This window comes from Ylistrum balloti, unplaced genomic scaffold (assembly GCF_031769215.1).
Source record: "Ylistrum balloti isolate Yb309-2 unplaced genomic scaffold, AGI_CSIRO_Ybal_v1 Utg369772, whole genome shotgun sequence".
NCBI lineage: Eukaryota > Metazoa > Mollusca > Bivalvia > Pectinida > Pectinidae > Ylistrum > Ylistrum balloti.
Window position 1 is genome coordinate 264697 of NW_026781965.1, and position 24320 is coordinate 289016.

General features: G+C 34.7%; 1 protein-coding gene across 1 annotated transcript; it reads right to left on the bottom strand.

Annotated features, from left to right (window-relative positions):
- Positions 1-244: 244 nt before the first annotated feature.
- On the bottom strand, positions 245-24037 carry LOC132543841 (protein flightless-1 homolog). The gene is made up of 35 exons (XM_060207357.1): positions 23975-24037; positions 23137-23256; positions 22064-22216; positions 21605-21690; positions 21424-21500; positions 20985-21069; positions 20274-20377; positions 19817-19933; positions 19607-19665; positions 18992-19149; positions 18747-18831; positions 18445-18598; positions 17981-18060; positions 17386-17465; positions 15675-15757; positions 14762-14812; positions 14301-14413; positions 12971-13156; positions 12657-12713; positions 12143-12258; positions 11837-11963; positions 10573-10654; positions 10005-10092; positions 9770-9883; positions 9200-9308; positions 7898-7981; positions 7640-7736; positions 7101-7290; positions 6483-6699; positions 6077-6114; positions 4709-4832; positions 4405-4494; positions 2850-2942; positions 1972-2085; positions 245-1179 (listed from the first exon to the last, which is right to left on the bottom strand). Exons 1-35 carry the CDS (start codon positions 24035-24037, stop codon positions 1045-1047), a joined length of 3729 nt encoding a protein of 1242 aa, XP_060063340.1. The 3' UTR covers positions 245-1044.
- Positions 24038-24320: the final 283 nt, after the last annotated feature.

Genomic DNA, 24320 nt, shown 5'->3' on the forward strand with positions numbered 1-24320 from the left:
TGGTCAGCATTAAACAGTACACAACTGATGGTCAGCTTTAAACAGTACACATTTGATGGTCAGCTTTAAACAGTATACAACTGATGGTCAGCTTTAAACAGTATACAACTGATGGTCAGCTTTACACAGTATACAACTGATGGTCAGCTTTACACAGTACACAACTGATGGTCAGCTTTACACAGTATACAACTGATGGTCTACTTTACACAGTATACAAATTTCAAACTTATCTTTCATACAAATTCTCTTTACATTTATGACTAATTCTGTGGTACCCTTCAGCTTATATCACTGCAGAATCATGAGCTATTGTACATAGGTGACTAAAGATATAATTTTGGAAACAAGGAATAAGGATTACTCCACATACCAAACTTCTTGGATTTAAATGTGAATTTATCATTATTATTTACTTTCAAATACTATTTCTATAACATCAATTAATAATTAATTTTCAGAAGCTAAGACTTTGTTCGTAAATATTTCACCAGTAACAAACATATATGTTAACAACAACAGGGAGAATATGTTAACATGAGGAGAGACAGACTTTAGAATATTCTAGTACTAACAGAAGATAAAAAGGTATTATAGGCAGCAGCATAAAACATTCCCAATATCACAGACAAACTCGGCCTCCAACACAAACACACAATTCTACAGCAGATCATTTGTACTCAAATAGTGTTAACATCAATATTGCACAAGAACAGTCTTTTGTGACCAACTTAGGGGAATCACACCTGATACACCTACGTACAATGTATGGAAACAAGTGCAGGAGGTTTGAACTACAGCACCAACAATTCTTTAAAATTCTGCTGACTGATAACAGATATAAATCTTTACTTTTAATGATAATGAACAGAAAGCTATCAGAAACTATCCATCATTCTTATAAACAATACCAATAAAATTAATTGGTTGTTAAATTTTCACTTTGACGAGAAGAAAAATCACTATAAATGAAATCTGTTGCAACAGATATTTTGTTTAGAATGTTGTGCAACTCCTGTAGCTGTGGGAAAATGGACAAACTGTTCACTCCAGAACCTCCTTGTACTTTCCCCAGCCGTGGAAACACTTTGTAAACTTTCTCAGTTCCTTGTATTTCATGGCTAGCAGTAGTTTACGTGGCTTGTTGGGCTGTTTGTTACGCATGTGTTGGATGTATACCTACAACATCAGAAAGGTAAAATTGATTTTATTTCAAAACACACAAAAGCATCTTATCATTAGATTTTTTGGAATATATTTATTCATCATATTGTTTGCGTAATTGTGATCAATCATTGCATGAAAAACGTTTTGACATTGATTTCCTGAGTGTTTGTGTCACATAACAACTATTAACTAGAGAAGAAAAATATTTTAACCATGAATAGTTGTTACTCTACAATGTATCATCATCAACAGACCAGGAAATAAAGAAGAATATCGATGTCTTTATTTAATTTAAAGCATCAAGACTGAAACACATCTTATTAACATTTATAATGTTGCATATTATCATTATAAATGTTAAAAAGATGTATTTCAACTCATGAATCTATAAAAATTTGCCTACATTACATTCAAACATCTCTGAATAGGTTTCATTCATTTTGTTTAAATCCCATGACAAACACTTCTAATATCACTAGTAACCTCAACATTCCTGATATCACTAGCTACCTACCCTTGAGGACTAGTTGTAATGAAGGGATCAACATCTCTGATATCACTAGCTACCTACCCTTGAGGACTAGTTATAATGAAAGGATCAACATCTCTGATATCACTAGCTACCTACCCATGAGGACTAGTTGTAATGAAAGGATCAACACCTCTGATATCACTAGCTACCTACCCTTGAGGACTAGTTGTAATGAAGGGATCAACACCTCTGATATCACCAGCTACCTACCCTTGAGGACTAGTTGTAATGAAGGGATCAACACTCCTAATAATAACTGATTATATCATTACCTGTGCACTCTTAAATGCAAGTTTTATTTCCACATCACTTGTTTTCTTGCCAACCCAGAGGAAGACATTTTCCCCGTTGTCCAAGATCATCACGTCATCATCAGCCAGATCGTCCTTGTAGGAGAAAACACATCATAAGATATGAAAAATTTGGATGTCATACAACTACAGCTGCCATCTGCTGAAAATCAATCCTGCAGATGCTAACAGTCATGGTACCCTTATATACCCATTATCAACTCAACAGAGAAATACATGTATCCAATTTTGACTACAATATACAACTATTCAAACCAACATTAATAAAGATTTAACAAATGTTTAATTTATTTCCAATCTGTATCAAAGTGCATGAAGTAAACTTTTTCCTTCACATTTCTGTAATTTTTTGTCACAAATACTAAATAGCGATGGGTATGCTCATGTTTTCTTAGGAACAAACCATATAAGACATACATGACTCAAGTAAAACATGAAGTTTGTAGAAGAGTGTGATAAAAAGTGTCACATAACACAGCAGAAAATATGTCACAATACATAAAACAAATTTACAGTACAGTGGGCTTGGCTCACATTTAAGAATGGTACCAAGATTGTTTCTAATTCTTGAAGAACCTACAGTATAACCTTACAATGTTATATTGCAAGCATTTGTTATTATAAAGGAGTTTACATGATACTATTGATGACTATTTGCAGATGGTACCTGGGGATCAGGTTTACTTAACATGCTTTTGTGTTTTGTAATTGGGAAAGATCACTGTGACATACCAAACTAGAATGTCTGCCATGGACTGACATGTTTTATGATAGGATGATATGGCAGATACAGACCTGCTTATGATTGACCAAATAAGAAACAATATCTGTGGCTTTACCTGACAGAAATCTGCACATTTTTCCGACACTGTGAAGTATCCTTTTTCATTGGAACACCTAAACAGGCGAGCATGTTGCATGAACTTTGCCTCCTGAAAAATATGTATTTACATTTACATAAAGGAATAGGTATGATAACATCAATCAAAACCATCACTTACTTCTTTTAAAACTATTCTTTCAGTATTATACTTTATAACAAAATCACTTCACGTCTACAGAACAAGGAAATGAGAATGTGATGGTTCAAAGAGTTCATTGTGAACTTTTTATCAGAAAGATGATACATACAGTGGAACCTCTTCAAACTGACTATTTATGGGACATGAATATTTGGCCAGTTCAAGGAGGGTTCAGTTTGTAGAAATTGAGCAAGTTGACCGCTCCAGACTCTGATATGATTGAACTGATTCTGTTGTATACATTAATTACATGACCATTTTGTTCACTCATTATTTACACTTCACATGTCCAAATATATACAGAGGAAAAAGTTTTAGAGTAAAAATAAATCTGTACAGTGAAAAAACAGCAACAGCGATACTTGTATTCTATGTGTGGCTATGGTCAAAAAGAAATTTATGCATTTCATGGCAATCTCAGAAGTAATGTAACTTTACATACGCTTTGACGTAGCCCCAGTCGGATGGTCCGTTTTTCCGAAAGTGATACCAACCGATATATTTGATGAATATGTATTTTGGTGACCAGTATAAAAACTGACCTAAAAGTCTCAATATTTCCAATTGATATGTATCAAAATAGCATTATTCAATTACTTACGATTTAGATACGAAACTACAGCTTTCTAACTCTGCATCAGTACTTATTTTCAATTTGTCTGTAGCCGTTTCTCACTTCCGTGAAATGATGGACTTGTTTGATATGGTTTCAATTTGTCATTGGTGATAACTATACATTATGTTTATCATAATCCTCCTGATCAGGGTAGGTATTGTGAAGAAAGCCTACCCATGACAAGCATAGGGTGCAAAGCTTACAACTGTCAACACAGTTTGTTGGAACTCAGGTCTTGATTGTTCAGGTAAGGCCGGATTTCAGAAGTGATTTTTGGTATATTTCAATCATTTCGGACGAAAAAAATCAGTTTGGTATTTGGAATTGAGATTGATTTTTTTTGGGAATGTTTTTATTACTATGATAAAAAGGACGTCATTCTGTACATCACATTTTGTTTGCTTTCAAGGAGTGATTGGTTTGAGAAGGATTGGTTTGGGGAAGCTACACTGGAAATATATTGGAAATCATCCCTGGGGCCATGCTAGCTCACAGCAATGTCCTATAGCGATGTCCTATATAACCCCAGGTAATGATCCGTCGTAGGTTGTTTTATGCTCCCTACCAAAAACTTATTTCTCAGGACAGCCTCCCATATCTTGTTCAGTGAGTTAGTCACCTGCTACTACAAGAAGATCCTGCATCAAAATTACCTTGACTGTGTTTGCGGTAATTAACCCAGGAAATAAACAATCCTAACCTTTACTAACACACAGATACAATGTCTTAAATTGTGAATAACTATTGATTACTTACCGTTTCATGCGGTTTCTTTCCTCCAATGCCAACCCAGAAGAAGTTGACTGGCTCTTCGCCCTCACTGATCATTTGTATCGTGTAGTTATCCTGAAGTTGAAACAGGGTACTGTGATATCGTTTCTGTTTTCTACTTAAAAATTTTGCATACTGTGTTTTAGTACATGTAGTAATCTAAAAGACTGACATATAATTGTCTACATACTCTTGGTTTCTACATCATGTGTGCTATATTTTATTTACATCTAGTTTAAATACCTAATTTAAACATCTTGTATGAAATATTCCACAGTTTTATACATACTTTGTACATTTTGTATGCTATCTTTTCTGCCAGTGTAGCCTCCTCATGCTCTGCTCTGCTGCCAATCCACACATAGACCACGCCCATGAGATCCTCACTATCAAACGGCACCATCAGGATATAGCTGAAATTTCAGTACAGAATCATGTTATGGTTACCATGGAAATATAAAGATAATTCATCTTCTAACAGCTTTATGATTTCATAATGAATTCAGGTAGTGAAATGATATTAAGTACCTTGATACAGCATTCAAGTTGTGTGTGATTAACCTACCTTGATTTAGTGTACAAAGTTGTGTGTGATTATCTTACCTTGATATAGTGTACAAAGTTGTGTGTGATTATCTTACCTCGATTTAGTGTACAAAGTTGTGTGTGATTATCTTACCTCGATTTAGTGTACAAAGTTGTGTGTGATTAACCTACCTTGATTTAGTGTACAAAGTTGTGTGTGGTTATTTTACCTCAATATAGTGTATAAAGTTGTGTGTGATTATCTTACCTTAATATAGTGTACAAAGTTGTGTGTGATTATCTTACCTTAATATAGTGTACAAAGTTGTGTGTGATTATTTTACCTCAATATAGTGTATAAAGTTGTGTGTGATACAAAGTTGTGTGTGGTTATTTTACCTCAATATAGTGTATAAAGTTGTGTGTGATTATCTTACCTTAATATAGTGTATAAAGTTGTGTGTGATTATCTTACCTTGATTTAGTGTACAAAGTTGTGTGTGATTATCTTACCTTAATATAGTGTACAAAGTTGTGTGTGATTATCTTACCTTTATATAGTGTACAAAGTTGTGTGTTTATCTGCCCTTAATATCGTGTACAAAGTTGTGTGTGATTATCTTACCTTAATATAGTGTACAAAGTTGTGTGTGATTATCTTACCTTTATATAGTGTACAAAGTTGTGTGTGATTATCTTACCTTGATATAGTGTACAAAGTTGTGTGTGATTATCTTACCTTAATATAGTGTACAAAGTTGTGTGTGATTATCTTACCTTGATATAGTGTACAAAGTTGTGTGTGATTATCTTACCTTGATATAGTGTATAAAGTTGTGTGTGATTATCTTACCTTGATATAGTGTACAAAGTTGTGTGTGATTATCTTACCTCGATTTAGTGTACAAAGTTCTATGTGATTATCTTACCTGATTTTTGAGTCATGCTCTTGGAGTTTTGAAACATGCCTTACTGTTCCATTGTTATAATAAAATTTATCAATCCAGATAAATTGACCCTTTATATCACATATCGACTAATAGTAAGGATACTGATGGAACTGTGAAATGTTTAACCTCGTTAAATTAAATAACTAAGCAATATTATTTCATTACTTGGGTGAAATACTTACCAAAAGAATGAGTTTAATAAGGAGGCGTCTGGCCTTATCTACAAGAATGAAATGTTCTATTAATATCAATATCAGTCATGAACAGCTCATTACATTATCAAACATCTGTTTTTGCCATATCTTGACTATATCTTCGGTTTCACTCTAATTGAATTTTACTGATCTCGAAGGTAGTGCTTTTTTCGGTGTAAACTGAACCTGTATAAATCTAGAGATATCTTAATGGACACTGAGAGTATCATTTCATTAACTGATTAATTACACTAGACCTGACAGAAATACAAAGAGATTGACTTTAGGTTGGTGATGTCACAGCACACTTCTCCAGTCTACAATCAATGTTAAAAAAAGTCCTATCGTGTGCAGTTACAATACACTACAAACAAGGTAACTATCAGTATTTTACCTGTATACATCTTGTGGCTATAGGACTGCCATTGGCACGTAGATGGAAGAATTCAATATCAGTCTTCTTAACCTCGCCCCCACCAACTTTCCTCTTGCCCTGTCGGATGATGAATTGGCGTTTGAAGTGGGAGAGGAATTTCAGGTTCTCCTGTTGCTGGTGTGTTCGTACTACTTCTAGTCTGTCCTTGAACAGAGTCTCAAACTTTTTTTGTAAGCTGTAAAACAGAGTGTTACAAATCACTTCAATAACTCAGATGAAACCATGTAGAGTTGACCTAATCAGGTGCATTTTAAAGATCTTAATATTCATTTCTACTGGAACAGGATCTAAAATCTGATTCTAAATTTACATTGAGACAATCAGATGTATTCCTTATGTCTGAGATACCTAAAGGCCAATTTAAAGATCTTAATATTCATTTATACTGGATCAGGACCTAACCTCTGATTCTAAATTTACAATGAGTCAATCAGTTGTATTCCTTGTGTCTGAGATACCTAAAGGTCAGTTTAAAGATCTTGATATTCATCTTTACTGGAACAAGACCTTCTGGGTTTTATCCTGGTTCTAAATTTACATTGAGACCATCAGATGTATTCCTTATGTCTGAGATACCTGAAAGTAAAGGTGAGCCAGCCCATGTTGGAGGTGTCACGCCCTTGCCAGAAGTACACAACACATTTATAGTCATCTTCCTCTGGATCCTCATCTTCATCCTCTTCATCCTCCTCCTCGTCCTCATCTTTTTCCAGTGGTACCCAGTACCGACACAGGAACACATAGCAATCCTCAGTGTGGAATATTCCTGTTATCATGCAACAGAAACATTAAACAGAAAACTGTATAGACCACAAGTATATCACATGGAAAATTAACTTACTATACCTGTTGAGTAGAATCTGAAGTAACAGTTTCTGATTCCAGCACTATATCTGAGAACTTTTCCTTTCAGAACATGATCTGTGTTTTCAAAATGTAAAAAAAAAAATTGATGTCTTATGTAAAGGGTTCTACTAGTATGGTGCCACAAACATTATCTTTAGACATCAGTACTAAATCCTGCCTCATCAACACTGAGACAACAGTAATAACTAGCTAGTACACCTAAGAGATGAATGAGCGTTCAGCAGTATTACAGTTCATGCATCACCTACCTAGCTCCTCATCTGGCAGTCGTACAAACTTCTTGCCCTCTAAAACAAATGCTTCCATGCCATCCAGATCTTCATTCCATTCAGTGGTCAACTGGTCCTACCATGTAAAATGGCTCAGTTAATTATTTTGTTAGCTACCTTTGAAGGTTTGAATATACAAGAAGCAAGTGAAAGGTTTTTTTTACATTATGTCATTAAATATCAGTTTGGTAGATTGTTTCTCTGTCTATTAGTAATGAAATGTGAATAAAAGCTTACAGCCTCCTCAAGAGTCATGGTGGGTTGTCTGGGCATGAAGAGTGCTGACAGGTCTGTCTTCAACTTGTCTCTTGCCATAATGACCTACAAAGTACAAATATGGTATTTAAAATCATATCAATTCCTTACTTCTAAACAAGAGGCCCATAAGGCCTGTATTGCTCACCTGATTTAGTTTGCTGAAATTGATTCATTGAAACTTATAGGAAAAGTACTTAAAAGACTTGCATCATTATTTTCCCTAGAATGACCAGCCCCTCTGCCCAAGGTGGGGGTCAGACACACTGTTAATTTGGGCTAAACTGAATTCTTCCAACAGAAAAATTCAAAAGAATATGCTCTATTTTCCCTATTGGGCCTCGCCCTCTCACCCCAGGGAGCCGAGACCAATTGTTATACAAAATAATCCCATTCACCCGAGCATGCCTCAGACTAAATTTAGTCAAAACCCAACCTTTCCTACAGAAGGAGTAGGATTTTAAAGAATTTGTTCAATTTCCTCTATTCAGACCAGTCCCAAGGGACTGAGACTCACTGTTTATACAAAATTGATTCCCCTTCAGCCAAAAATGCTTTTGACCAAATCGGGACAGAATCTAGGAATTCCTAAAGGATCGGAGGGGAGAAGTATTTTAAAACAAATTTGCTCTTTTTCCCCTACTTGGCCCCACCCATCTTGCCCAAGGGAACCGAGATCGTTCCCAAAGAATACTTCAGACCAAACAAATCTGGGCAAAATTCAATGATTTCTACAAAAGAAGAAGAAATTTAAACAACTTGTTCAAAAACTTAATTCCACTTCCCTAAAGGAGCATTATGAGCAAATATCAGCAAAGTTCGTCCAAAACCAGTAGCGGTTCTTAGTATGAATTTGACTGATGATGCACCATGGCATCAGCTCACCAGTCCTTTAGACCAGGTAAATTAGTAATGGAATGCACAAAAGATGAAATCGTAGTATCAGAACACATTATAAACAATTGAAGAATGATGACCCAAAATCCAAGAAGATGTTTCAAATTACTAGAATACAAATCAGGGAGACATTTACAGTAATAACACTCTGTAGTCATATTCTCCACGACATTTTACCTACGGTATTCTTAGTGGTAACCTCCACAGATTTATTTTGTGCTCCTTGTGCTACTTTGAGATCATTCCCCATGCATAACCTTGAGTTCAAACCCCTTCATCACCCCAGTACCTCAAAGCTGTGCCCCTGTATTACCATAAGGTTGTGCCCCTTGTATTATCCTGAGGTCATACCCCCTGTGTAACACTGAGGTTGTGCCACCATATTACCTTGAGGTCATGTCCCCTTCGAACCATTGACTCAGCTGTCCTTGTATAGTCTACAGGTATCACATCGTCCCAGCCAACAAATTTTGTCTTAAATACCTGTGGCTCTGTTCTGTAAAACAGTCCAGGAAGAAGGTCAGTGTCATATAAAACTTCATCAACATCAGTATCAAATACTATTACAATTTTACAATTTAAGTTTGTGAAATTGTCAATAAAATGATAAAAAAATGAAGTGAAACTGTTTAAATTGTCTATTCAGTGGCATCAGCCTATTTCCTATACAGAATAATTGCCTTTAACTTTACAACTGATCATAGAACTGTGCACCAATTCAAATAGAAACAGCATTTTCTTGTAACTTTGAAAAATCATCTGTTTCAAAATGCAACTTTAATTGTGGTTGGGGCATCTGACAAAAACGTCTTTTAAATTTTACTTTTTAGTGATTTTTTTTCCATATACAGAATGTTTTTAAACTGAGAATTAATAACAGACATTAGCAGACAAACGCCATTATTATGGAAATCATCATTTACTGAAGTAGGAAATCACTGTACAAAAAGTACACACCCTTCTAAACACCTGGTTACACTGCAGTAGTCTGGACGAACCAACATAACATTGAGTTCCTGTGAAAGTTTGAGTGCCGCTGCCCTGATGAGTCGAGTTGACTTTTTACCAATCCTTCAAAAGAAAGAGAGAAGCTTATCAAGAAGAAAGAATTATGTACAGGAATTCACGATGAATACTTAAGATTAAAGTCATATACTAATTCACAAAAATATTCATTATAAAATGTACTCACCATACAAACAGGTCAGTTTTACAATCCAGTATGTACACACATTTAGACAGCAGCAGGGACTGCACTAACTTCCCTTTTGGAATGTCAACTAAAACAAAAAATAAATATGTAGTTTAACCACACTGAATATTTTAGTAATTTCAAGTATACGTAAACATACTCATCTTAGTGCAGTCAAATTTTGATGCAAACATGAATAACTGTAAAGTATAATTTATTAAGATAGACACAAATTAGCTCAGTTGGATGTGTCAAATGCGACTCAAATTAGACATCTGAGTTCAACATATGACTGCAGACAGAGGCATACACATGCATGATCCACCGTTAACATGTTCTACAGGTACATCACAAGTAAGATGTTTTCATTTATCATTATTACTCGTGAGTATTTGTTGTTTTGCTCTTTGTTATTTTCTTAGATCAGATTTTAGTAATACAAAAATCATCAAATGGAAAAAATAAAATAAGTGCTAATATAAGTATTCACAGTATACAAATTTTAATTTTTCATTTCAAATCTTTTGAATCTTACCATATGAGAGGTACTTTAAATGTAATTTGTTACCTTGTGGCAGTTCCAGATATCCCATGCCTAGTCCCACCTTGTACATTCTTGGTACATATTCCATTGGTGTTAGCAAAGCCGCCTGAAATCGAACATCATAACACATCAGTCATCCAAACCAATTAAAGGGTACAAAATCCTCAACAAATAGTACCGTTTATCCTAACAACAATTGATTAATAACAACAGTTTTCATTTAACAAATACCGTAAATTTGCAGGTATAGTGCGCAGGTACTTTTTTGGGGTCAGATTGGGTAACAAAAATCAAATCCTGAGGAATGTCAATGTGTCAGCATTATCAGTAGAAAACAAAACAATACAAACAGTTAGAATGGAAGTAATTACTATTGACAACATCAGTACTAACCACTAGACATCAGAGAAGCACCTTCTTATCTTAAAAACTTATGTACTGACTACTTTAGGCATCGGGGAAGCATCCTGTAATACTAGCTAAAGCACCTAAAACCTACAGTACTGACTACTTTAGGCATCGGGGAAGCATCCCGTAATACTAGCTAAAGCACCTAAGACCTACAGTACTGACTACTAGAGGCATCAGGGAAGCATCCCATAATGCTAGCTAGAACACCTAAAACCTACAGTACTGACTACTAGAGGCATCAGGGAAGCATCCCGTAATACTAGCTAAAGCACCTAAAACCTACAGTACTGACTACTATAGGCATCGGGGAAGCATCCCGTAATACTAGCTAAAGCACCTAAAACCTACAGTACTGACTACTATAGGCATCGGGGAAGCATCCCGTAATACTAGCTAAAGCACCTAAGACCTACAATACTAACCACTATAGGCATCAGAGAAGCATCCCGTAATACTAGCTAAAGCACCTAAAACCTACAATACTAACCACTATAGGCATCGGGGAAGCATCCTGTAATACTAGCTAAAGCACCTAAAACCTACAATACTAACCACTATAGGCATCGGGGAAGCATCCTGTAATACTAGCTAGAACACCTAAAACCTATAGTACTAACCACTATAGGCATCAGAGAAGCACCCCCTAATCCTCGCCAGAACACCTAAAACCTACAATACTAACCACTATAGGCATCGGGGAAGCATCCTGTAATACTAGCTAAAGCACCTAAAACCTACAATACTAACCACTATAGGCATCGGGGAAGCATCCTGTAATACTAGCTAGAACACCTAAAACCTATAGTACTAACCACTATAGGCATTGGAGAAGCACCCCCTAATCCTCGCCAGAACACCTAAAACCTACAATACTAACCACTATAGGCATCGGAGAAGCACCCCCTAATCCTCGCCAGAACGCCACAGATTCTTTGCCTTGGTCTTCCATGTAGATGTCTGCTTTTCCTTTCCTTTCATTTTTATTGATTTTCTCAGCTATAAGTCTAGAATATAAACAGAAACAAAATTGAATCATGATAATGTAATTAAAAAAATGCTGAAAAAGTTTATGAAATTAATTATTAAGTAACATCAGGTTATAATTGACCACAAGTAATTTAAGTCAAAATCTCTGGCAGGACTCGGAGTTTAAATGACATCAATTTTGTAGATGTGTTCCTACCTCGTTTTGGTTTTAGTGACTGCTTTAGACATCTTTCCTACCCAGATATAAATGTTGAGACCCATATCCAGCATGAATACAAATCTGCTGTCCAAGGATATAAACTCTGGTAAACACTGAAATCAGAGACACAAATATTGTTGGGCTTTTATCTATGAATATTAATATAATTCCAGTTATATATGTACTGTAGAACAAATTTTACTGCATATAAACAGTGATTTTCTAAGCATTGTTTAACTCACAACAAATTTAATTCACTTTTCCAAACAAAAGAAAAAAAAGAAAAAAATCATGAATACATTCCCTTTCTTTAAAAATGAATTTCTGTAAGTATGGTTGTTGTGGTTGGACGAAGTTAGAAAATCTCTAGATTTTCTCTGAATGTCTTGGGACGTATCTTTTTATCATCACATACATCACTTCAATATCAGTTCCTATTGCATATAAATCAACTGCAGTGAAAACGTAAATTTGATAGATTCAGTTAATACAAGTATTCCTAAGAACCTACCCTCTCCATGAAAACTGTCTGCACACCAGTAGCTCGATACAGCTTCGTTTCATATTCCTGTAATGAAATTGTCCATCATGAGTGTTGTTAACAGTGATATATACCAATATATTTGGCAATCATATTATACTGTGTATTAACAAAGATAATCCCTAACAATGTCCAGAGTAAACATTGCAATTTTTGCACTTATTTTCAAAGGTATACAATGTATTTAGAAGCTGGAAATGATTTAACTATTTTTATTGGTACACAACATTCTTCACACTATAGAAATCACTGACCATCACAGTAAGATATAGACGATAACTTACAACATTCTCCACACTGTAGAAACCACTACTTGTCCTTCCACCCTCTATATATGACACTCCATTCTCAAACAGGTCCAGAAATTCATCAGATTCATCCCCCATCTCTTCACGAATACAGCGACACTCTGCCCCCAAGAGATTCCTAAGGTTCACAGCATGAATAGCAGCACATGCCTTCTTATCCAGCTGTAGAAAAAGGGCAGTAGTATTACGAGGGCATTCATGATCCTTATATAGATATATATTGTTACAAAAGCAAAATTTCTGTACTGCTTACTGTATAAATATTGAACTAAGACAAAAATCATGACATACTGTATATCTTATATTTATTACATGTAAATTTTTTTACGAATTTCTATTTAAGTGATGAAATCATATTTTTATAATTCAAGATAATGTGACATGGATATAAATGGACATCAGATACATACGTTTCATAATTTTAAATTAAATTTTCGTGCTATGAGGTACTAGTTAAATTCTGATCTGTATCCATGCCTTTGTTCCTGTGAATGGAGTATTGAAATATCACTATGGTCAAGTACACTAAATGTCGTAATGAAAGGGGTGAAATGTATTTACTGGAAAGACCTGTGGTGATATCATGGTGCTTTCAATTATGGCATGAAAATCAAGAAAGCAGACTTTATATTTGAGAGATTGACAGGATGAATTACTACAACGATCAGAAATGCCATTACATTTTGAGATCACCCGTATCAATTGAAGGTTGTTTGATAATTTTGATAATTATTCTTGAATCTGTTTTCTCTTCATAAAAGAATCTATTAAACTTCCTTCATACAGGATTCAAGAAGTAACTAGGGAACCCACTTAAAATGGAACAGCCAACTGTTAACTGTAGGATACCTTTAATATATATGTCTGGTAGTTTGCCTTAGAGCATAGCTCTTATGTAGGGAAACCAAACACTTTGCAGCTCATACTTTTTACCATTTCACTGTGCAAACACAAACCAAGATAACTAAGTAATATTTGTATAATCTAAGATGTTAGTGAGGCCCTGACTGCCCCCTTTGTTGCAAAAGGATTTTACTGTAACTAAAGACATTGAATTTGAGATAATATATATTGGAGGGTATATTGTAGGCACACACAATTACAACAACTTCCTCCCACTTTTTCCCTGATTGGAATAGTGGAATTACCAGAGTGCAGGTATGTTTCAGAAAGAAGGTGTGTTAGTCCACCATCTAAAACAAAAGCCTAAAGCACAGCTAAAATGAGGAAAAGTGGGATATAATCAATTTCATGACTATCTTTTTTTTATAAATAAATAAGATGTATATTAATAAGCTATACTTACAGTGCAGTGTTCACCAATCCAGTACCAGATCTTCCAATCTATGCTGTTGGATTCATTTATGTAAGTCTTGAGGATGATGTAGCAATCAGCTTCGTAGAACTTCCCGATCAGGACTATCAAAATCAAAGCCAATAATACACCATCTTCATCAAGCACAAACTTGATACATTTATCACCTACATTACACGTTGTACGTGTGCCCTCTTGAAACTACAAACGTGGATTATAATGGTAGGAATTCAGTCCATGTATCTTCATGAAAGGACATACCAGGTACTTTTAGCCCGTGTGGAAATCATAAAACTTGAGTGTTATTTATCAGATTAGTTTATAATCACTATCTCGTAAAACAATAATCCAGAAAAATGTGAGTATTTTATCTGGGGATGGATTGTTCATTGTAAGTTATGTGTCTGAAGCAAACATAATATTATTCATTTACAACCAAGAGTTATAGTTACCTTCCTCAACTGGATTAGGGACAAAATTCTCAATTTCCCAACACTGGATACCTGTACAAACAGATAAGTACGGAACAAATTAACTTCATGTTTGGGAAGCCAGTGTAATTAAGGTGATTTAAAACCTCATCATTTATTTGTCCTGTCATAATACTGTGATCGACAGATATGATAGAAGTCTGCAGTAGATCTCATAGAAAATGTACAGATGAAATATACTTGTAATAATGCCTGTTTGAACTGAGAATCAATTTTGAGATATTGGCCTCAATGTTCCTTTGCACTGGTTTTATTTTTGTGAGCTCTTAGACTCTCATAACAAGAGTATCAGTGAAACTGATGAATGCAAAGATATGCTCATGACACAAAATTTTTAAAAAAGGCATGAACTCTGTAACTGCAGGGTCATGGGCCTTGACATCACTACACTGCACCTTTCTTTCATATGTCTGATGTATATATCACGTTTCAATATCCTAGTTTACTAAAATGCATGCAAATTATTTCCCCAGACAAAAATTTTAATGAAGAGCAATAACTCTCTAATTAAGGGGATGTTAGCCCTGAATCTGGTACACAGCACACTGTCTTAGTAGCACGGACATGGCGGCAATAATATGCTCTCCCTGAAACTTTTCGGGGAGCATAAAAATACAAGGCTGAATCAAAATTATACAAAAATTTACAAAAGAATGAAATCAAACAATAATCCTGTCAGGTTATTTAAGTGTGTGTTAAATTATATATGACACACATTTTGTAAAATCAGATATGAGAAAGATTCTATCAAACTGATATTTGAATGAATTCTTATCTTTTCTGAGAATGTTAAGAGGTTTTAGGCATTCAAGGCACTCATATAAATGGAAGCAAGCTAGTTGAGGAAGACAAAACAAATGAATATGTAATTTACCTGGTATTTGTCCAACATCTTCATCAAATATTTCACTGTAGTTCAACTGTGGTCTGGTTAGGTGTTCATCCCATCGTTTTGGCCTGTAACAATGTGTTACATGACAAGTCTTATACAAGACTAGAGTTAGCATTTCTTAGATTAAACATGTGAGATCTCTAACCCAGCATTAGTGTACAGTTCTAAAGTTGATTATGGCAGATTTCTAACCATACACTAGCCCACTTTTCAAAAGTAAACAATATGAAAGGTCTCACTAGTCAACAGATCAGAGGTTATATCATAAATAAGATCACTAACATAGTCTAAACACATACTGATGTGCAGATTGGTCAGATAAAAGACAAAGTCTAGATACCTACAAATCTTAGGTCAGATCACAGACATTGTGTAGATACCTACAAATCTTAGGTCAGATCACAGACATTGTGTAGATACCTACAAATCTTAGGTCAGATCACAGACATTGTGTAGATACCTACAAATCTTAGGTCAGATCACAGACAAAGTCTAGATACCTACAAATCTTAGGTCAGATCATAGACAAAGTCTAGATACCTACAAATCTTAGGTCAGATCACAGACATTGTGTAGATACCTACAAATCTTAGGTCAGATCACAGACATTGTGTAGATACCTACAAATCTTAGGTCAGATCACAGACATTGTGTAGATACCTACAAATCTTAGGTCAGATCACAGACAAAGTCTAGATACCTACAAATCTTAGGTCAGATCATAGACAAAGTCTAGATACCTACAAATCTTAGGTCAGATCATAGACAAAGTCTAGATACCTACAAATCTTAGGTCAGATCATAGACAAAGTCTAGATACCTACAAATCTTAGGTCAAATCATAGACAAAGTCTAGATACCTACAAATCTTAGGTCAGATCATAGACAAAGTCTAGATACCTACAAATCTTAGGTCAAATCATAGACAAAGTCTAGATACCTACAAATCTTAGGTCAGATCATAGACAAAGTCTAGATACCTACAAATCTTAGGTCAGATAAAAGACAAAGTCTAGATACCTACAAATCTTAGGTCAGATCATAGACAAAGTCTAGATACCTACAAATCTTAGGTCAGATCATAGACAAAGTCTAGATACCTACAAATCTTAGGTCAGATCATAGACAAAGTCTAGATACCTACAAATCTTAGGTCAGATAAAAGACAAAGTCTAGATACGTACAAATCTTAGGTCAGATCATAGACATTGTCTAGATACAAACAAGTCTTGGGTCAGATCATAGATATTGTCTTGATACCCACAAATCTTAGGTCAGATCACAGACATTGTGTAGATACCCATAAATCTTAGGTCAGATCATAGACATTGTCTAGATAGCCACAAATCTTAGGTCAGATTATAGACAAAGTCTAGATACAAACAAGTCTTGGGTTAGATCATAGACATTGTCTAGATACCCACAAATCTTAGGTCAGATCACAGACAATGTCTAGATACCTACAAATCTTATGTCAGATTACAGACAAAGTCAAGATACAACCAAACATAAGTCAGATGATAGACATTATCTAGATACACACAAATCTTAGGACAGATCTTAGTCAGGTAGTAGATGACTCAGTAAAGGATTTCGTTTCCATCTTCATATGGTGGACTTCAACGTCCAACAGTACATCACACAACCTCAGAATAGTACTGTTTTCAGAGCATTAATCAAGTACAAAACTTACTTGAGTGGTTCTTTCTGCTCCTGGTTCTCAGAATCTGGACCAGCACCTTCTGCTTTGTCTTTTGCCACATCTCTCATACCCTGTGACAAACAACCAAGCCATGAAATTAACACCATTTTATACAAAAAACATTCAACCTCACTATGTTCCTTGGACAATCTTTTTGTGAAGGAACTCTACTCAAAGAACCACATCTCTTTATTTTCTTTTTTACTGAACAGTAAATCTCCCTTTGCAATAAAGAATGTACATATCAAGGATGATACATCCTGAAGGTTTCCTGTAGATGGGTATCTGACAGTCTACGTAGAAGTATATACAGATGAAAAGATGCTTTCCATTGAGTGTTTGTGAATTTTGAAGATTGATGGCTAAACACATAGATTTGTGAAAGATAAAAACTGTAGGGTTCTGACAGTATTAAAAGAAAATAGACAGAATTCATTATAGAAAACAGAATGTTCAGTGACAAGCCAGACTGAGGAGACATGATTAGTTGAGAAATTAAAATCAGCCTGGAGAGTTGAATAGGATATAGTAACCATAAAGGACAGTGTATGATAATTTTGTATGGAGTAAAATATTCATTTCTCACCTTCAGAACTTTTTCACTCTCTTGCTGACCATCACGTCTTTTCCTCAGTCTTAACTTTCGAGCCACAGGATCTTTTTGCTCTGTGACAAAAGTATTCATCAAGTACACAAATTCATAAAAATTATAATACAAATAAGTATTTACAAAATCATTTTTCATGGTTGGATAAGATTGCAATACATTTTTGTGTATTTCATCTTTTCTTCACGTACATAGATATACATAAAGACCCATTTTCCCTGACTTAAATATACATAGATATTCTTAAGAAATACATGAATGATTATTATTTTAAAAGTTTTAATGATCCTTCCTTTTCTGACATGGCTATATACAAAAGCTTATCTTACTGCGACATTTATGTTATTTGCTCTGTTGAATTATCTAAAATTTCAAGAAAGGTTTTTTCAAATGCATCAAGTCTTCAGTGGTAAATTGTAGTTCAATAATGAGACAACACATACGGGGAGACTGATCTGCTGAAGGGGCTGTGGGAGCCCCAGCCAGTCGTAGCTGGTTGTTGAGGGAGAAGTCAATGTTGTAGAACTCATGGTTTTTCCTTAACTCAGCAGGTTTGGGAGGCATCACTAGCCCTGGGTTGTCTCTTACATCCAGTGTCTGAGAGATACAGTAGTAATCAGTTGTTAGTAATCCTACATTTTAATAAGTTATTGAAATCTAAATGTAAATACAATCTCCAAAATTATATATTATGTGATATGTTTATAGAATAGACATGATGTACTTTACAACACTTTAAGCTTACCTCTAACTCTGGCAGTAGATGAAGAATATCAGGAAGTGTTATTAGTTTATTGCCATTCAGAAGGAGACGTTTCAGCTTCCCACATCTGAAAATAATACATACATTGCAAATGAAAGTACAAATTACATTGTCCACACATTAGTCATAGGGTATAACAGGTTAATTCTATTCTAATCACACAGAAGATTAATTACAGTCTAATGGCATTTACAGTTGCCTTATGACTGAGGCTGGTCAATCCTTACCGACACAATCCTTCTGGAATCATCTCAAGCTGATTGTTGGTTGCACTGAATATTTCCAGGTTATGTAGCTTGCCAATATTGGCTGGGATTCCCTCAAAGTCTAACAGGTTAGAATTCAAGTACAATTTCTTCAGAGAAGCCAGTTTATGAAGGGAAGACTGAAATACAAAGTGTTTTATTGTAGTTCAATTATGTTAATGCAAAATGGTTGTAAACTTCACACTAAGCTCTGTCAAGGCTTTGAGGAATGTGTTTGGTGTTGATGTGTTTGATGAAACCTTCAGAGATTCTGTTGGGACTTAATGATGAATTTACTCTACATGTCACCTTCAATAACACACATTAAACTTTTATGTAAATCATTCCCGTGATTATGATTTTCAAGAACCTCTTCCAGTAAATAAACATACTGGGACAGAAAGCTTTATGATATAATTGAATAGACATGTTGATATTTGAAATAATATCTGAAAAATATCATAACAACTTAACAATCTTCTGATTGAATATTTTAAATAGGATTCATATTGAAAATAAACAATATCCGGAGTCATTCAATGGTGAAGTGAGAGAAAAAAGACAAATAAATTAACTCTTCGGCAAAAGTTCACTTACCGGCAGAGCTGTCAGTTTGTTGCGGGACAGGTTTAGCGTTTCCAAATGAATCCACGTATCTGCAGTTACAATGCATTTTATAGCTTCACAAGAACATATATAGAACATATATGATAGAGTTATCAAGTTTACATCATATACTGTACTTGGAACATTTATGTAGAACATCAGAAGTCTGTCTTTAAAAAGAAAACTGATAGAAAAACTCACCAATGACAAGAGAGAGTTCAGTGATCTGATTGCCACTGAGGTTGAGTCGTTTCAGTGAGCTGACTTTGTACAATGTCTCTGGTACCCGTGGCAGGTCGTTGTTAGACAAGTCAACATCTACCAAACACCAACATTGACATATTATGTTTGAATACAGAATTCACACACAAATATGAAATTTTACATTGAAAAAAAGGTTCACCTTATTGTATCATAATCAAATTAACAACACACCACAGGATGATAGGAGTACTTGAAATAATCATTTCAGTTAAAGTATTAGAACTGCCTAGCAAAGAATCTTATTCAAGCTATTACTGTGACATGAGTTTCCTTTTGTGTGATATCAAACTATATAACAGCAGCATAGCATAAGGGTTTTCTATAAAGAAAGGAACAAATTAATTCCATCTTTGAGTTAAAAAAAGGTAAGAGTTGCTTAAATGGATCCCCTTACCCTGCAGGTTGGTGAGAGTGTCAAGTCCAGAGGGGAAGTTAGCTAGAGTTCTCTGTGTGTCCCTCATGTGTAAGGTTTGCAGGGACAGCAAAGCAGGCAGCTGTCTGCAACACAAAGGTACAAATCAGATTAAAAGTTATTTCAATCATAGATTTTGTTTGTCATCAGGAATGTAGCATTTAGAGATTCAAGTCACTGTGAACAGTGTTAAACAGTTTCTATGTCTGTCATCACAAAAAACAGTGTAAGAGTGACACAGATAAACAGGATCTATCTAGTGAGAAATCCAATGAAGGCACTAGGTTTCAACAACAAAATTTGTAGGATGTGTATTACTAATATACACATGGATATATATAGGCTCTGTTACAAAATTTGTATCAAGGGCAGGCTGTGAAGGTTCATTGTAAAGGGTAAATTGGAGAGGTACTCAGCATTGTACCCTTTACCAAAGCACTTTCTCTTCTTATTACACATTATTTTTATCAAAATAAGGGAAATTAAATATTTCATCCATTTGTATTTTGGATAAAAACAGGTAATCTGTCCATGAACCAAGAAAAAGTTCTTCTCATCACAGTGTCATGTAATTAGACAATATGTTACCGAAGCTCGATAACATCGGTTTGTTCACAAGTTAAACCTATGTAACACCAAGGTCACGCCAAGTCTGCCTTTGTTATAGCTGATGTGAAAAGGTTTACTTCTCACCGGAGTTGTGCATGGACAAGGGGATTATTATTCAGGATGAGGGTCTGGAGATTGGTCAGTCGTCTCATCTGTGGTGGTAGGGTCTCTGTTAAACAAACAAATTAATCATAATGTGGTCAAATTGCCAGAAACAGAAAATACTATGTCAGTGTGAAAATATTTGGGGAATCACTTTATATAATATGCAATATACTCATGATACAAATAAAATGAATTTTTACTGATCAAACAATTTCATTTTTCCAATCACAATTTACTTTTAACATGCTTATAATACACATATAAAAACCTCCATCAAAAGAATGATATGTAACCTAGTAATGAGATTGATTAAAAAGCATCAACATAAAGCAAAACACATATTTTCTAAGGGGATGTTGTCACTCTATGATTAAATAATACAGATAATCATATCATCATAAACCTGTACAAATCTTACCAAACAGGTTATTGCTGAGGTCAAGGAAGAAAATGTCTGTCAAATTGATAAACAGCTGGTTTGGAATCATTTCGATCCTGCAAAGAAATGGTACACATAATTTAAGTTATGAAAAAACACTACAACAAAGAAAAACTACACTTGCTTTTATTATTAATGAGTGACGCAAGATGATACTTACTGATTGTGACTAAGGTTGAGTACAATAACATTGGTGGCATTCTCCAGTTCTGGTGGCACTTCCACTAATTTGTTGTGACTCAGGTCCTGTAATACAAGTGTCCACAGGTAAGTACATTTGATATCCTGTAATTTGTAGATTCACCTCTACTGCTTTACGTAATAAATAGTTACTTTTTAATGTTCCTTTTATTTACATTTAAAGAAATTTTACTACATCAAATCAAACCAACAGTAAATATAAAGTATTGTGAATCAACCAAATTTGAAAAGTGTGACATAAAGTATCAACAAATAAACAATTAGACTTAGGATCCGAACCAGCTCAGTTTGTTAATGAGTGAAGTAACATGTATACAAATATTACTCTAATGTGATCACTGACCAACATTGCTCTGTATACCCCCAGTCCAAGGTAACTTTACAGTGACCATCTAAAGAATCTGAAGAAAAAACCTACCACAACAGACAGATCTTCATGGTGGAATATTTTGCCAGGAATGCCGTCATCTTTGAGCTCGTTGTGTCTGCAGTTGAGCGTGCGTAGTGCTGGCAAAGACCCCAAACTATTTCCAAGGCCCTCTAGCTCATTATGCATGATGGTCAGGTGCTCCTACAAATAGTGATAGTAATTACCACAAAAAGTCTAATCTGATAATCAATATAATTCACCATTCTCATTAAAATAATCCTATAAGATACCCCCTTGTGTTGCCATCCTTTTGTTGTCTAATATCTGGTCAATGCTCTTCAAAATCAAGGGTGACTAGGTGCTTTAAAGGGTTACCAAATAAAAAGACCTTATAATCAATTAAATTGTATTATTACATATGTATACAATAAGACAATGTCCTGTGTTATGCTAGACAACACTGAGCCCAATATGTATTTCAAGACCAATTGCTTTACAATGAAATTGAACTATACTTTGTTTTCAAAAGATTTTCAGATTAGTAAAAGAAAACAAAACTAAAAGTACCTCTTTCATTGTTTAATTCTTAATCCTTATTCATTTTACATGAACACTGTACAAGTTTACCTGTAAAACTTTCAATAATAAATCTGAGCATCATCTGTATAATGGTATCATGGATAGTTGCACATATCTACCAAATGAAGTTAGAGCTACATAAGTACAAAATCTTAAGCACCCATGAAGACACATTAAAGTTAAGCATAACTACTTTCCTATGTTTATTCCTATAACATAAGAAACTACTAGTGGATTTACTATCCAACATTATTATACTAATAGTAGCCACTACCAGCTGGCCTTTTTCTTATCAAACATCATTATACCAATTGTAGCCACTTATCTACAGATGACAGTCAAAAATATCAATCAATTTTAAAACTTGTAACATTATCCAAGTTTCACTATACATTTATGTAGTATCCATGTAAACACTGGTACACCCAGCTAACATAAATGTACAGTTACAGATACTTGGATAATATAATGATATGTATCCCGAAAATTTCATAGGGCAGATAATATGACAGTGGCCTGCTTTATACTCCTGTCATACTTACCAGCTTTTTCAGCTTGCTAATTTCCTCTGGCATCTCTTTCAGGTTTGTTTTGTTCAGGCGTAGCCATCTTAATCCTGACATATCACCAACTTGGCATGGAAAATAATCCCCATCATGTCCCTGTTGAATTAAATTTTCAAAATATTTGGGTATTTTTATCATTTCTTGCATGTCATCAACTGATATAAGTTATATGATATCCAGTCACATACATACAACTCTTGAAATTAATTGCCAGCAGATCTGGTAATTACCAACACCTTTGATATTTTTAATGTAATTTTTCTTCTTTTCCCCCCAGAAAATGAATGCTGTTTCTTACTTGCAATAAAAAACAACCCTCCTTCATCAATATACAAAAGTAAAACGTATGATAAATACAATAACGCACTACTATAGTCACCACACCAAATCATAGGGGACTGTCTAAATGAGTCAATTACTTCTTAACTGTAACTGAGCATGGGGTTCAGAATGTATCTTTATGAGTATATTGTTCGGTGAATGCATATATACATTCCCGAAACCAAAGTCAAACTAGGCAATAGGATGTCAACTCATCCAGACATAACTCTATGACCAGTCAAGTATATAAAAACTCATGACTTAAACCATAAATGTCAACAGATTTACTTCATAAATCGAATGCCAAAGACTTATTTGCAGTAAAATAATATGACTTCCGCTGTTTGGAGCCAAGAGCCATTTCTTCGAAAGCAGTAGGTATAAGGGGTTACTCCAGCACATATCTTTCAATGATATTCCAATTATCACACCTTTATGGTGAAACGGCACTTTTGCAACAGTGCGAAATAATGCTTCGTCTTTAAATACGTACATAAAAATCATTTCTTGAAAAATCAACTCCCCGCACGAACGGCAGGACACCCGTGGCCGCCATTGTTATTTTTTCCAACTAACGGCTCGTTCGATTCGCATAACTTGTAAGATGACACTTTCCGGAAGCCTTGAGGTTTGGCGTTACTATTACATATAGTTTCATTGTTTATTACAAAGTTGTGTAATAATACATTATATCTAATTCAACCAGCTTTCTTTTTTATAGGGAGTGGCATGGTCTATTGGCAAATCCGAGTAATGACATTTAAATGACAAATATTAAAGGGAGATAACTAATGAAATTCTGCCAATATTTCTTAACGTATTAATCAGTTTTTACCCTA

Excerpts from the sequence above, each read along its gene's own strand:
- LOC132543841 (XM_060207357.1), bottom strand. The coding sequence starts at position 24,037 with ATGGCGGCCACGGGTGTCCTGCCGTTCGTGCGGGGAGTTGATTTTTCA. Across the intron at positions 18,599-18,746 it reads ATCTACTGCCAGAGTTAGAG|ACACTGGATGTAAGAGACAA; the intron begins GTAAGCTTAAAG and ends TGTATCTCTCAG. Across the intron at positions 9,309-9,769 it reads GTAACCAGGTGTTTAGAAGG|AACAGAGCCACAGGTATTTA; the intron begins GTGTGTACTTTT and ends ACTGTTTTACAG.